A 16,627-nucleotide genomic window follows, 5' to 3' on the forward strand; every position below is an offset into this window, starting at 1 on the left:
ACCGCGACAAAATGTGGATGGTTCATTCTCTTTTCAGAAAGTCCGCTACTCAAACGAAAAATAATACAAGTGCTATTCGCACACCACCGGTGTCTGGGGAATAAGTCGAGCTCCCTTTTCTCCGCAAGGAAGTAAAGACGTAAAGTTTCCGTCTTCAGTGTTGAAATAACTACCGAATGGTTCGATCCGTTGTTAAAATGGGTTTGCTTAGAAAGATAGTGGTATCATTCGCATTATTAGTTGGATTTTCAGCTGGGATCATAGCCTGGATCTGGATACGATTAAGCTATGAGCATATACCAAACAGAGTACTGCATGCAAAATCATTACAGAACTCATCGTTCGACTTTATAATTGGTGAGAGTGGTAATATGAATGTCGTGTTATCATTACCAATCCATCGATTTTCATTCCAGTCGGAGCCGGAACGGCGGGTTGCGTTCTCGCCAATCGTCTTTCCAGCATTGCGAATGTAACTGTATTACTCATAGAAGCCGGTGAGGTATTCGGGCCAGCATCCATTGTGCCCCTGCTCAGCACAACGATGCAGCAAACCGAATATGATTGGTCCTTCCGAACGACTCCCCAGAAATATTCATCGCATGGACTAATCAATAATGTGAGTGTGTTTAAAATCGATACTTCATGACCCTAATTGCGTTGTGTTTCTTAACATTGGGCTTTACAGCAACAATTCTTGCCACGCGGTCGCGGTCTGGGTGGCTCGGGACAAATCAATTATTTGTTGCACTTTACAGGAATAAAGGAGGATTTCGAGAGATGGGAAAGGTTGGGAGCGCTAGACTGGGGCTACGAACGAATGAAGCCGTACTTCGAGAAGCGCGAGAAGGGCGAGGAAAAAAAGATTGACAGCACCTGCAACCCGAACTTGAATGATGATGAAATATTTGAGGTGAGTTGGAACAACTTTTGAAGGAAAATAGTTACCGAATCGTGTAGATAATGATGGAGTCATGATTCATTAGCAAGTCTTTGTTTGTTTGTCCTCCAAATTCTAGGGAATTCTCGTTACGAGTATTCTCCACTGATTTGGTGTTTCAAAATGCATATATTTAAGCATATCTGAAATGTTTACAAAAAAAAACTATGGATGGGTTATACCTATGATATAACCGCAAGGTTGACGTAGGACTGCCGTTGGCTTAGTAATCAATTGTATTTCTTCAATTAGCAATAATGCCACCTCGGATGATCCTCATTGGGTGCGATTAGTGATCCCCGATAATCGTTCGATTAATCGATTAATCGAATACTTCCTACAGAAATCGAATATTAATCGAACGAATACTGCGCAACCAATAATCGAAGCGAACGAATAATTTACGTCGATTAATCGATCCAAACCCAGAGAAAAAAAAACGTACGGTCGCTGCAGTTTTATCCCGAAAATCAATCATTATCTTTGACGATCCCCTAACTGGTCAACGAAGCTGAATGCCGTCAACGCGAATTGAGCTTCGTTTACGAGTCTAAGGGAGCGTGAACGATAATAATTGATTTTCAGGCGGGATGAACACTTTTTGACGTAGGACTACGTCTAACCGGAAGATATAGGGGGTGAAATGGAAATCTAGGCACTGAACAAGTAGGAAAAAATGCAAGATGGAAGATAGAACGCTTATAACTCGAGCATTTCTCAATAGATCGCAAAGGTTTTTGCATCAATTGATAGGAAATATATCTACGCATCTATCATAACGAATAACATTTCATTTTTCTTGAGATAAATAATTGAATAATTGTAAAATATCAAGCATTGTCAAAATGCACTATGTGCCCATTTTTGATTGGTCCATTTTGTGCTCCTCAAATCGTACCGACCAAAACGGGCAACCAGAGCAGCAGCGAAATAGAATGAAGCACGATTGGAAAGAAAAAAGAAAAAAATTAACGAAACATTGGTCGCAGTCTCACACATGCGTAATTCTCTAGCCAGCCAGTCTGCTTAAAAATCCCCGCTCCGCTGCCGTAACGATCATTCTCATTCAAACCGTACACCACATCGGTTCGCATCACAACACATCAACAAACCAACCCAAGCAGCCATGTCTGGAAATAGTAAAGGAGGAAAAGTGAAGGGAAAGGCAAAATCCCGCTCGAACCGTGTTGATCTGGAGTTCCCCGCAAGGGTAGCTAGGCCGAGCGCGTTAGGACCAGTGCACCAGTCCACCTAGCCGGCGTTATATAGTTTCGGCCGCCGAAGTGATCGAGTTAGCCGGCAAAGCTGCTCGCGACGATAAGAAAACCCGCATTCGGAACAGAACACATTCGGTTCGGTGGACATCAAGACAACAGGCAGTTGCAGCGAGTGGCGAGTGGCAAACGCAATCGCAAAACGGCATCAGGTAGCAGAATAAATAAGTTTGTTCTTTATACAAACTGCTTTGGTGGCAAATCCAGAACAAGGCGGCATCGAGGGCGTTCGAAATGGTTTTTTTCAAAACCACGAGTACTAAGTTTTCTAAATTGGAACCATTCCATAAAACAAGGCGCTTTTCAGGGCCATTAAACCTTCCAAAAAAGAGTTTAGGAAATACAGTTCAATGCTTTCTAAAACAATATCCAAAATAATAATAAAACACAAATTGATTTTTTCATAATTTGTTTGCCAGAATATGATGAGTATGTGAATTTGGAAGTTGTTCTGAGCTTATTGATTTTCACCGATTCTTAAATTGCTTCTAGATTGAAAGTACAGTAATTTACACTTATCTCGACATTTAGCTAATTGGACGGACCTGTATTGCGACATATTTAGTTGGACATTTTTGTAAACATAGAGTTCGGGGTCCAAATTATGAAATTATGAATTATGAGTGGTGGTAATGCGACGTGCCATTGAATGTAATTTACTGTAAAATATGTCACAAGCTGGATGGGAAGAAATTTTCCAACTGTGAAAGCTGAGGCGAGTGGCAAATGCAATCGCTAAACAGAAAGGTTTAGCCGAACAAGATGGGGATATCGAGTGACAACAAAACAATAAACTCTTTAGATTGAAGATAATTTTGTGATCCTGAAAAGGACCCTTTTTAGCCTGCATGTGAATCCAACGAGCGAACAAGTCGTAATGAATGTATTTTTTTGCCATCGCTCCCTTTTAACGCTCATTCGTTCGTCTCGTTGGACTCGCCCCTCTGGCTGAGTCTGCCGATTTGTCTCTATCCTGTGAGTGTGTACCGCTAGAGTATAAAACACGCGGACCCCAAAAAAATATCTTATTTTCTTTCAAACCGTAAACCCGTGTGGTTGTACGGCATCGACATCGTGGACGTAACAAAGGAGGACAAGTTAAGGGAAAGGCAAAGTCTCACTCGAACCGTGCAGGTCTCCAGTTCCCTGTTGGTCGCATTCACTGATTGCTCCGCAAGGGTAACTAGGCCGAACGGATTGGTGCCGGAGCACCAGTATACCTAACAGCGATTATAGAGTTCCGGCCGTCGGAGTGCTCGAGTTGGCTTGCAAAGCTGCTCACGACAATCAGAAAACCCTCATCAAGAACAGAGCAACTTCGGTTCGGCGCTCATCAAGGCAACAATTAGTTTCAGTGAGTGGCAAAGTGTTTCTCCGGCACGTTGCATTAAATGTAATTTACTGAACAACATGTCACAAGCTGGATGGGAAGAAATTTTTCAACTGTGAAAGCTGTGGCGAGTGACAAACGCAATAGCTAAACAGGAAGGTTTAACCGAATAAGATGGGAATATCGAGTGATAACAAAAACACAACACCAAAGGTTCTTTTCAGAACCATCAACATATTCATAAAGAGTAAACAGTAAATCCATTTTTCAGGTAGATAGGTAGGTATTCACGTAGGAGAAGAAAAGAAAACAATATATTTAAAATATATATTTAACAAAAGCTGTCCCCTTTGTATAGTCCTACGTCACTCCGGTTATGTCCCCGACATTACCCACCCGTCTTTTTGATTCCAGATGGCTTTCTAGTAAATGAGAAATATTATTCTAACGAATTATTTCTCTCAGTGTAACGATTAATCGATTAATCGATTATTTGAGGCGATTAATCGTATCGAATAACAAACTACTGAAAAGTATTCGATTAGCTGATGAACGATTAATTTAAAAAATCGGGGATCACTAGGTGCGATATCGCCGCTGCGTAGTGCTATCTTTTGTATATTGATTAAAATAGCGAATGAATGAAACTATTTACGAATTCAATTGCAAACGAATCTCAATTTAAGTTAATTCATGCATTATGGTAGTAGTTATCACAGCAAATAGTTATCAACATTTTGCCTAATCATCAAACGGTATGCGTAGAAGTTCAGTGAGCTGGTGACATGAAGGGATATCTTCCAATGCAGTCTTGAATTATCGAGCCAAAGCGTTGCATTTGTACTCGCTTTTGTAGACCGTGATAGCAAAACGAATTCTGGAGTGTAGAAATGTTTGGGGGTATAAAAGTATTGCCGACTTGAATGTATCTGCAATGCCGATCTCCCAACTTCTTGGTTTCGAAATCTGTATTGGGAAAACACATTCCGGTTTGCAAAAATACAAGCGAGTACAAAAGTACTCGTAGTTTGCACCTTTCATCAGGCTTCATGGGTTTGAAGTCTGTGTTAGGAAAACATTCCAATTTGCAAAAACGCAAACGAGTACGAAAGTTCCCACTGCTTGCATCTAAATTTCTATGCCGATTTCCACAGGCTCCATGGTTTTGAAATTTGTTTTAGGGAAACATTCCAATTTCCAGAAACGCAAGCGAAAACAAAAGCACCCGCAGCTTACATCTAATTTGCTATGCAGATTTCCACAGGCTCCATGGTTTTGAACTCTGTGTTAGGGAAACATCCATCCATTCCAGCGATCGTACCTGAATCGTTGCGCAATCGTAACTGAGTGGATTTCCGAGCGGCACTCGCTTATATACCGATTGGTATGATTTCAATAGCCTGTTTTGAAAGCAATTTTAGGGCTATTGAAACAAGTTTTTGGATCAAAAAGCAACAAGCATATAACGCGTAGACATTTTATCTTTCGAATGAAGTGTTTATCATACCATTTCGTTCAGTTGTTTAGGAGCTATTAACGCTCAAAATCTCGTTCTCGGGCGTAACGCTTTCGTTTTCGAAATTTTGAACTTACACCCCAGTATAGAAATGAAAGACGTAGTCCTACGTCAAAACATATCAAGGACAAACAAGAGCAAAACAATTCTCTGAAGTAAACCAAACAATTCGAAAAATTAACACTTGCACCGATAGCTTTCACTCGGTCGATGCTATTGACTTTGCTCGGCATCTATGGGCCCTATTATGTAAATCGAATCGAGAAGTCTATCACACCGAGCAAATTTCGTATTTTGAAAATCGAGTTCTTGTTTGAACTGCAAGTGTTACTACTACTAATTGCGTATATTTAAGCTTTCCTGAAACGTTTTCCAAAGGAAAATATCAGAAACGCAAACCGAAACAAAATAATTCTCTGAACGAGTAAAGGGTGTGTCACATCAAATTGCATCACGGAAAAAACGCTGTAGAAATTCGCCCAGTAGACCGATCCTTTTGAAAATTTTAGACAGTAAAATAAAAACTATTAAACAACTTTTGGCATTTTCTTTTTATTCATACTTCGAGCCCAAGCCCGTATGCTCGCACCTTCCTCTTTACCCCGTCCGTAAGGTTCTGTACAACGTCAGGTTGTAGTTTTTTTTAACAGAAATCCATTTTCTCTTGAAGTCCGCCTCCGATTTGACAACTTTTGGGTTCTTCCGGAGGGCCTGCTTCATAATCGCCCAATATTTCTCTATTGGGCGAAGCTCCGGCGCGTTGGGCGGGTTCATTTCCTTTGGCACGAAGGTGACCCCGTTAGCTTCGTACCACTCCAACACGTCCTTTGAATAGTGGCACGAAGCGAGATCCGGCCAGAAGATGGTCGGGCCCTCGTGCTGCTTCAATAGTGGTAGTAAGCGCTTCTGTAGGCACTCCTTAAGGTAAACCTGCCCGTTTACCGTGCCGGTCATCACGAAGGGGGCGCTCCGCTTTCCGCAAGAGCAGATCGCTTGCCACACCATGTACTTTTTGGCAAACTTGGATAGTTTCTGCTTGCGAATCTCCTCCGGAACGCTGAATTTGTCCTCTGCGGAGAATAACAACAGGCCCGGCAGCTGACGAAAGTCCGCTTTGACGTAGGTTTCGTCGTCCATTACCAGGCAATGCGGCTTCGTCAGCATTTCGGTGTACAGCATCCGGGCTCGCGTTTTCCCCACCATGTTTTGCCTTTCGTCGCGGTTAGGAGCCTTCTGAACCTTGTATATACGCAGGCCCTCCCGCTGCTTGGTCCGCTGGACGAATGAACTTGAAAAATTCAGCTTATTGGCGACATCCCGGACCGAACTTCTCGGATCACGTCTAAACTGCTTAACTACGCGCTTGTGATCTTTTTCACTGACGGAGCATCCATTTTTGCCGTTCTTCACCTTCCGGTCGATGGTTTGGTTCTCGAAGTATCGTTTTAGTACTCTGCTGACCGTGGATTGGACGATTCCCAGCATCTTACCGATGTCCCGATGTGACAACTCCGGATTCTCGAAATGAGTGCGCAGGATTAATTCACGACGCTCTTTTTCGTTCGACGACATTTTTCCAAATTTACGAAAAATTGACAGTGAAGCATGGCCAACGTGATCTATACACTCTTATCTGATTATAAGCGAAAGCTGAAGATATAATTCCTAAAAATTAAATTTCTACAGCGTTTTTTCCGTGATGCAATTTGATGTGACACACCCTTTATGACAGTTGCACCGATAGCTCCCACTCGGTCAATGTTATAGACTTTCTCGGTATCTAAATAGTAAAATAGAGGTAACGTGCAAAATTTTTATTGACTCGATTTCTATGATAAGGCACATTGTTGTCTCATTAGAAAGTTATCACCAGTATTTGATGTACATGGTGATCAGGCTCAGCGTTCTTATACTAGTCATCCCAAAAACATCAACATAAAATTAAACTGCGGCATCTGAAACATAGGGTTGTATTCGTTAGGCCTAAAGGATACTTCCAAGCCGTTCAGAGGCTGTCCACATACCACGTGGACAGCTTCATGGGGAGAGTTGAGAGGGGGTATAGATAGAGTCCACGTGGACACGAAAAATAATTCTTTTTTGAATACAACCAGCTGTACATTCAAAATTAAGTTAAATAACAATTATACAAGAATTTCAAAATTCTTCGTATTTATCAATAAACGGATTGAGGCGAACCTGAAAGGCTGAAAGGCTGAAAACCTCTCAAATAAAGAATGAAAAAATGGATGGGTTATATCTATGATATCACCGCAAGGTGGACGTGAGACTACTATGGACTTAGTAATCATTTGTTTGTATTAATTAAACTAGCTGACCCGGCAAACTTCGTCCCGCCCAAAATTTACTTTTCTTTATCACTTCCACGTTTTCCTACTTAGTGCTCGTTCATGGGTCCGATCGCAGAACTGTTCATTGATTGATCTTCTAATCTACCCCTTAAAATTATTTTGACGTGGGACTACGTCTAACCGGAATTTATGTAGGGTAAAATGAAAACCTAAACACAGAACATGCAGGAAAAAATGAAAGATTTCGAATGCTTATAGCTCGAACATTTCGTACTGGATAGGAGAGATGTTTGCATCACTTGATAGGGAATATTTCTACGCATCTATCGCAACTAACAAAATGTTGTTTTTCATTAGATAAACAATTGAATAACTGTAAAATATTAGGCGTTATCTAAACGCCCTAACTGCATCGTTTTGATTGGCCCGATTTACGGTTTCCCTAACACAGCCATCAAAACCAAGCAGCCTTGGGGAAATCGGCATTGCAAATACATGAAAGTAGGGGACTTTTGTTCTCATCGAAAAATGTTCCCTAACACAGACTTTAAAACAAGCAGCGAAATCGGCATTGCAAACACACGAAAGAGCCTAGAGGCGAGTGAACTGAAAAGTTTAAACCCTCTTAAAGCCAAAAAGAAGAAAAAGAACACACGAAAGTAGGGGGAGCTTTTGTTCCCACCGAAATGTGTTCCCTAATAGAGATTTCTAAACCAAGGTGCCTGGAGAAATCGGTATTTCAAATTCATGCAAGTCGGGGGTATTTTTGTTCCGACTGGAATGTGTTTCCCTAACACAGACTTCAAATCCATGAAGCGTGGGGAAATCGGCATTGCGAATTCATACAAATCGGGGGTATTTTTGTTCCGATTGAAATGTGTTTCCCTAACACAGACTTCAAAACCGAGGTTTCTGGGGAAATCGGCTCTGCAAATAAATGCAAACTGCGAGTACTTTTGTCCTCGCTTGTCTTTGTGCAGAGTGGAATATGTCTGTCCTAACATGATCTTCTAAACTTAGGAACCTGGGAAAATCGTGCAGCCACTAGAAGCGAATGAACTTCCCAGTTTCAAGCAAATTCGAGATTCGAGAAGTATGTACACTTTTGGGATGTAAACTTCAGAGGGAAATGTAAAATAAAATAATCGTTTGATAATTTTTGACGTAGGATTACGTCTTTCGGGAACATATGGGGGTACAAATCGAAAAACGAAAATCGATCGCATCGTGAAAAATGTCCAATTTCAAACGCTTATTGCTCAGTCATTTCATCATGGATTGATGAGATTTTCAAACGATTTCTGCACTCTATAACAATTTTTTACCTTGAATAAAATAATATATATCATGTAATTAACTATCGAACAATTGAAAAATCTCAACCGCTATCCTAACGGAAATACCCACTTCTGGTTGGTCGAATTGACGACACATGTGGTGGGTCCCTAACAGAGACATCAAAATCAAGCTGCCAAGGGGAAATCGCATTGCAAATATATAAAATTAGGGGGAGCTTTTGCTCCCACCGAAATGTGTTCCCTAACAGAGACATCAAAACCAAGCTGCCTAGGGGAAATCGACATTGAAAATACATGAAAGTAGAGGGAATTTTTGTTCCTACCGAAATGTGTTCCCTAAAAGAAACATTAAAACCATGTTGCCTTGAGGAAATCGACATTACAAATACATGAAAGTAGTGGGAGCTTTTGTTTTCACCGAAAAGGGTTCTCTAACAGAGACATCTAAACCAAGGTACCCGGGGAAAATCGGCATTGAAAACATATGTAAGTCGGGGTTTTTTTTATATTGCAAGTAAGGTGAGTGATACGATTAATACTAGCAAATAAAATTTAAATTTGGAACTTTAAAGTTGGTTGCTTCGTGGAATTTCATATCAATAACCGATCGTGTATTGTGTATTGTGATAGCACAAGTGTAAGTGTAAAATTGTATATGGTAGCAGTTGTGTTAAAAATGACTTGAAATATGAAATGATTTATTTCAATTTTCATAAATAAAAACCAAGGTGTCCCGCTCGAGAACTGGTCATTTGGTTCAAGTCTGTTTTGTTGTGTTCGTTTTCACCCAAGGAAACTCTATACGGCTAAAAAGATTGGAAAAGTGAAGAAATATTAGAAAAAGTGATTTCCCATATACTCTACATATACTACAAAGTAAAAATTATAAAATAAAATTACCTTTCCATTTCAAATATGTTTTCTCTATATTAAAGTAACATGTTTTTACTAATGAGAAAAATTGATAATTGTGTTCGGTATTGGTAATTATTTATATCAAATTGGTGAGAGTTGAGAGTTTTTTTCCTTTTACTTCATCCATACATAACACAGGAGACATCTCGTTTTGGATAACATAGGGCGGTGTTCTTCATCTTCTTCCATCTTTGGTATCTTTTATCTGATTCGTACCATCCAACGACTGTTTACCATCCTTCTGTCGCCATCGCTCGGTAAATATTGGTGGAGTGAACAAACAATACCCAACAACCAAACAAAACGTTCCTTTTCAGGGCCACCGAATCATTATCAAAGAGTTTAACGATGTAATTCTCCAAACATATCCAAACTCAACAGATAGCCTAACGGAATCCTACGTCAACTATACGGTCGTGTCTCGGACACAACCCACCTGTGACTTTTTTTTTGTCTTTATTGGAAAGATTTTCAGCCTTAGGCTGGTTCATCAAACGTTTGATAATTCTTCCGTACATATATTTTGTTCTAGTCATCATACCAAACGTAAAAGGTCCGTCATTAAATTTACTTGTAACGAAGAACAATCAATCACAATAAATGAATTGACTTTACACGGCATTTGTTCATTTTTCTCACTCACAGAGCAAATATATTGAACTCAATTGAATTTGGAAACTGTTTCATTCAATCAAGAATTTAATCAAAACAAACGAATGATTGCTAAGCTAAGGTAGTTCCACGTGAACCTTGCGGTTATATCATAGATATAACCCACTGATTTTTTTACCATAAAATTTCAGTACTTCTACCAAAACTCAACATTATAATGTTATATTTTGTTTCAAACACAATTCTCGTGCAAGATTTTTCATCCACTTGCAAATAACATGCTTCTCCGTTACATGGAATAAATGTTTGATACAGAAAATAAGTTAGAATGAAGACAGCCCTAAACCGGACAATTCCTTTCTCGAGTTTTGTATTTTATCTACAACGCATATACACATCAAACTAAAAATATGTACGAACGATATCCCTAAACTATAAATTATGTTTATTCGATTGGCATTGCTCAAGATCAATCTTTGGAATTGATTTATATTCCGATGCGAATTGTTCAACTGTATATTGCGCGTTTCCGTGTTGTCAAACCAGATAGCCTTTATACCTTCGCAGATAATAGGAAAACAAAGTATTACAAGTATTTCGAAATTAAAACTATATGAAACATATGCTTTGTTTTGCTACTCATTTCTCTGTCATAAAACCTCAATATGCCACAGCAAAGCGTGGAAGGGTACAGCTAGTAAAATTTGAAACTAATTTCTTATTTATGAGCAATTCAGTTTGCCAATTATTCAATATGTCCAAAAATGTCCACGTTCACAACAGGGGGAGGGGTATGAAAATGTCTACGCTTGTCCACGGAGGGGGAGGGGGAGTCTAAAATCGTGCTTTTTCTGTGCATGTGGCTCATGAGCGGTGTCATTTTCTGTACGTTGCCAAATTCCTTGATCGAATTCATCGAACAACACGAATCATGCGAGTAGCTTCGAAATTAGTCTACTAATTATGCGAATTAAAGCATGGCTTACCAACCATTGGTACACGCTCCCGAAGAAACATTAGCAATAACTGAATGAATCCACCGTCGTTAGTGAACCAGCCAAAGAGTGAAAGCCACCCTGATGAAAATATAGGGTCCTTTTACAGAAATCGAGTCGATAAGAATTCTGCTCGTTTGCTCTATTATACGTTGAGCAAAATTTTGTATTTTTTGTAACAAGCAAACCAACCAACTCGAAAAATTGTGACAGTTGCACCGATAGCTCTCACTCGGTCGATGCTACCTAAGTGTGATTCACATACAACATCCACGTTACGTTCACGTCACGTCACGTTGCGTTACGTCAATTATTCTCCCATGCAATTCTTATGGAAACATTCACATACACCGGCAACGTAACGACCCGTCTGCATACGTTCAACGAAAACGACTGGCAGGATTTGTAGAAAAGAATAATTGACGGAGACGGACGGCTCGTTGGGTTTTTGTTTGGGCTTTGTGTCTCGACTTTTGTTTTGATTTTGGTTGCATTTTTTATGCCAACATATCTCCCAGTTACAAATTTCTCAGTTAAAATCATTCGCGACTAGCTGAGAAAAACAGTCTATATATTATAATTGTTGAATAAGGGTCGGGACTGCAAGTTTTAAGCATTTAAATAATATAATTCAATGATTCTCATAATTTTTTGACATAGGACTACGTCTTTCATTTCTATACCGGGGTGTAAAATCAAAGTTTCGAAAACGAAAGCGTTACGCCGGAGACCGAGATTTTGAGCGTTAATAGATCCTAAACAACTGAACGAAAGGGTATGATAAACACTTCATTCGAAAGATAAAATGTCTACGCGTTCTATACTTGTTACTTTCTGATCCAAAAACTTGTTTCAATAGTCTTAAAATTGCTTTCAAAACAGGCTATTGAAATCACCAATCGGTATATAAGCGAGCGCCGCTCGGAAATCCACTCAGTTCAAATTGAACAGCGATTGGAGCATGTTGTCGCTGTTGTGGTGAAGCTCTTCGTTTATCATGAAGGCGCGGATGAACGGTGTCACCAAGAGCCTGTTTGTGCACCTTAGGCCAGATTGGAATCCATCAGGAGGAGAGTGATGCCACAAACGGTTCCCCGGGAAGATCTCGAAGCAGCCACTACACACACAAACACATACACGCGCGGAATTCTTTCCGTTTGGATGCCATTCAGCATCGAAAAAGATCCTGAAAATAATCTGCCAGTTCCTCTGGGAATTTAAAAATACATTCATGTGAAAGAGTTTATTTGAATGTTTTCTATCCATGTAACACTGTGACCAAATATGTTTCAATCAAGTGCTATTAACAGATGGTTATCGAGTTAGCATTAACCACTGGTGGGCTTCCAGTATCGAGGAAAATGTGGAAATTTCTAATCGTTACTGAAAATAATCTGCCAGTTTCTCTGGGAATTTAAAATTACATTCATGTGAAAGAGTTTATTTTAATATTTTCTATCCATGTAACACTGTGTGTGACCAAATACATTTGGTTTTGTGATTTTTCAATCAATCGCAATTAACAGGATAGCTTCTGAAGATTATTCTTCCCCATCAGTAGGATATTTCCGTATCCAATATTGTATGCGCCCGCAATCGATTATTGCTCAGTCGCCGAAAGTTCCGAGCTCAGAGAGTTCATTCCCCTCTAGTTTGCATTCCAAATTGCCATCGTAAACCACGCCTTCTCTCGATTCAATCACGCACGAAAAGCATACTTAAGCGATATTCTGGTGGTGAGATGCATTCATTTTTCGTGAGGACATCGACAAGACAGCATCGTTGCTGAGGGTGCTGGACGGCGAAGGATCGAGATCTGCCCTGAACCGCAAGCAGTTTGTTTGAAACTGTGAGGGAGCACAGAGAAGCCGATACTTCAGGAGAAGAGAAGGTGACCATCGAAGTAGCTGCTACACACACACATACACGCACGGAATTCTTTCCGTTTGGATGGCATTCAGCATCGAGAAAGATCCGAAAAATAATCTGCCAGTTCCTCTGGGAATTTAAAAATACATTCATGTGAAAGAGTTTATTTGAATGTTTTATATCCATGTAACACTGTGACCAAATATTTTTCAATCAAGTGCTATTAACAGATGGTTATCGAGTTAGCATTAACCATTAGTGGGCTTCCAGTATCGAGGAAAATGTGGAAATATCTAATCGTTATTGAAAATAATCTGCCAGTTCCTCTGGGAATGTAAAATTACATTCATGTGAGAAAGTTTATTTTAATGTTTTCTATCCATGTAACACTGTGACCAAATACATTTGGTTTTGTGATTTTTCAATCAATCGCAATTAACAGGATAGCTTCTGAAGATTATTCTTCCCCATCAGTAGGATATTTCTGTATCCAATATTGGATGCATAAAACCTTGTGCCTCCAACGTAACGCTCTCGTTTTCGAAGTCCCCCAAATATTCATTCATTCAGAATGAATTCAGATTCAACTTCAAACAAATGATCTCTAAATCAACGATAGTCCTACGTCACCCTTGCGGTTATACCATAGATATAACCCACTTTCTGTTTTTCAAACTGTTGTAGGTGTCGACCCTATGAATAACATTAAATAAATCATTCGTTTGACTATGACGTGACGGTGCTGAATGTTGAATTGATGAAGACTTTGACGGAACGTGGACATTCTTTTCCGTAGCGTTCTATGTGAATCGCACATTAATGTTCGAAGAGAAACAAACGGAACGAAATGCAAAAACAACTCGAACGGAATACAGAATGGAATTTGATCAAGTCGTTCGAAATATTTCGAATCGATCGAAATACAGAATAAGTGAATGACTCTGTGCCATCGGATAGATATTGTAGGGAATGGTTTGGACGATTTGAAAGTGGTAATTCTAAAGTTAAAGATTCGATAACATTCCATCTGTTAATTTCTTCTAACTATTTTAAAAATAGCGGATGAGAAATTCTGATTCATCCGCTTTATGGCTTAGAGTATGCTCCTTCCGATTACCATTCATTTCGACCGATACAGAACTATTTAGTGGAATATGATTTACTCCAGAACCAAAACTAGTATTGTATGGTATGGCTTCAGAACGCTTCTCACGCGATGGTGAAAAGTAGTGGCTAGTGATGGCCAATACTTTGAACAATGTATTAATTAATTCTATTTTTCGAATAAATGTGTTTTTCATTAAAAAAAACGGAACAAATAAAGTTGAGTTGTCTTTTTGTTTTTGGTCAACCTTATTTTTCGAACCCTTTTTTCTTGATTATACAATCGTAATTTCATATTCTGAAACTGTATTCAGTATTCACTGCACACGTCAATAAACTCATTTGACTCGTGGGAAGCAATTTATGAACCGATTCAATTCTCATATCACATAAACACTGAATTATTTCAGCAAAATCAGTATCCTTCTCTATCGCCTGACGCCAGCAAATCAACATTGCTTGAGTTCTGCGCCACAAAGAAATCACCCACTGACCAACGGCCATCTTCCGATACTTCAAATCTCCACATATCAACCGTCGATCCCGAAACCAATCATCTCACAAAAACCTTCATCGAATCTTCCTCCGAGCTGGGCCCGGGGTACAGTTTTGACGCACCAAAATACACCATTCGCGATGGCATTCGCTGGAGCAGCTATCACGAATACCTTAGACCAACTTTCTCGCGCCCGAATCTGTTCATTCTGACCGGAACAATCGTCCAGAAAATCATTTTTGACGAAGATAAACGCGCAATTGGGGTAGCCATCGACAATCCGGACACCAACATCCCACTTGAGATTCTCGCAAGAAAAGAGGTAATTTTAAGCGCGGGTGCTATCCAAACCCCGCAACTGTTGAAATTATCCGGTGTTGGTCCAAGCCTCGAGTTAAAACGCCACCGACTACCCGTTGTTCATGACTCCCCGAATGTTGGACAGAATTATTTCGATCATATGAATCTTCCACTGTTTGTGTCCATCAACACGACCGCCAGCGTCACGCTGGACAAAATCCTCAACATTCAGAATTTATGGAAGTATTTGATCGAGGGCGAAGGTGTACTCGCAAACACAGCGGTAGCAGGAATAGGAAGCCACCGGGGGAGCAAGTTTGGAATCATCCTGTTCGGAATGGGAAGTGTTGATGAGCAAGCTTTACGACACGTTTCCAACTTTAAGGCGGATGTATTTCGAGCTTTCTTTCCCCTGCACCAAAACACGAGCCAGGAAGGATTCCTGTTTCTGAACACGTGCCATCAACCGAAGAGCAGAGGAGCAGTATACTTGCGCGATACGAAAATGGAGTCCAAAGTGTTCGTCAACCCAAACTATTTGAAGGATAAATCTGACGTCGATTGCATGATAAAGGCCATTCGGATAGCTGCGAAAACCGTGGAAACTGAACCATTCAAAAAGATCGATGCGCGGATCCATTGGCCAGTGTTGAAAAGGTGTTCGAATTTTGGACCTTTCGAAGAGGATCTCCGCACCAATAGACCCAGCGATCGATATTTGGAGTGTATTTTGCGGGTGGCGGCTTTAACCGGACACCATCCCGGTGGCACAGCCTCCATCGGATTGCATTCGGAGGCCGTTGTGGAAAACTATCTGAGGTAATTCCATATGTATTTATTTGTTTGATCGTTTTTACAGTGTGAATATTTTCAGGGTTAATGGCGTGAGTAGACTTCGGGTAGTAGATGCCAGTGTGTTTCCTGCTCCAGTCTCAGGGACTCCGAACTCGATCATCATTGCTGTGGCCGAAAAGGCAGCTGATCTGATCATGAATCAGAACAGTGTTGGTTAAGTTTTGTACAATTGTTTGAATATACATTTTGATTCCTACTGGATACGCACATTTTGTTTGTTATCTCTGCGTTCCGTTTCTTGGAATTGTTTGACAATATTTACCGTCAACCTCAATTCATTGTTCTGATATCATTTTTACATCCTCGAACTCTTCAATCGAGTCCTTATCTTCTCTGATCTCTCCCACTCTCTCTGCGAATCACCTTCCGGACCAAAAGGCTGGTAGACGCAGAGCGTGATGAAGAAGTCATATGTCAAACGACTCAGGACTACGTGAATGAGGTGTTTACAACGAGTCACTAGCTTTCGGAAGCAGGATTTAAAGTGGACGATAGCTGGCTGGCGAGTCTGCTGATGAAGGGTCAACCGAAGCAGTACGAACCGATGTTCCTAGGACTAGAGTCGTCCGGTATGGTGCTTACGGCGGACGTTGTTAAAGCAAAAATCCTACAAGATGTAGAAATCGGAATCGACAGCGACTCAAGTGATGGAGCGTTTCACATGAAAACCGAGAAGAAGAAATGTACCGATAAATCAAACGTGAAGTGCATTCGATGCAAAAAGTTGGGACACTATGCATCGAAATGTCAGAATAAATCCCGTGAAAAGAAAGAAACCCGTGCGAAGCAAAGCGGTCATGCTACATTTTTC

The 16,627-nt window shown here is 40.3% G+C and overlaps 1 protein-coding gene across 1 annotated transcript; it reads left to right on the forward strand.

Annotated features, from left to right (window-relative positions):
- The first annotated feature begins 61 nt into the window (after positions 1-61).
- LOC129778831 (neither inactivation nor afterpotential protein G) lies at positions 62-16,023 on the forward strand. The gene is made up of 5 exons (XM_055785951.1): positions 62-357; positions 417-619; positions 689-913; positions 14,576-15,780; positions 15,836-16,023. Exons 1-5 carry the CDS (start codon positions 177-179, stop codon positions 15,972-15,974), a joined length of 1,953 nt encoding a protein of 650 aa, XP_055641926.1. The 5' UTR covers positions 62-176; the 3' UTR covers positions 15,975-16,023.
- Positions 16,024-16,627: the final 604 nt, after the last annotated feature.

This window comes from Toxorhynchites rutilus, chromosome 3 (assembly GCF_029784135.1).
Source record: "Toxorhynchites rutilus septentrionalis strain SRP chromosome 3, ASM2978413v1, whole genome shotgun sequence".
NCBI lineage: Eukaryota > Metazoa > Arthropoda > Insecta > Diptera > Culicidae > Toxorhynchites > Toxorhynchites rutilus.

Coding starts and splice junctions, on each gene's coding strand:
- LOC129778831 (XM_055785951.1), top strand. CDS start 177: ATGGTTCGATCCGTTGTTAAAATGGGTTTGCTTAGAAAGATAGTGGTA. Junction 914..14,575: donor ATGATGATGAAATATTTGAG/GTGAGTTGGAAC, acceptor GAATTATTTCAG/CAAAATCAGTATCCTTCTCT. Junction 15,781..15,835: donor GTTGTGGAAAACTATCTGAG/GTAATTCCATAT, acceptor GAATATTTTCAG/GGTTAATGGCGTGAGTAGAC.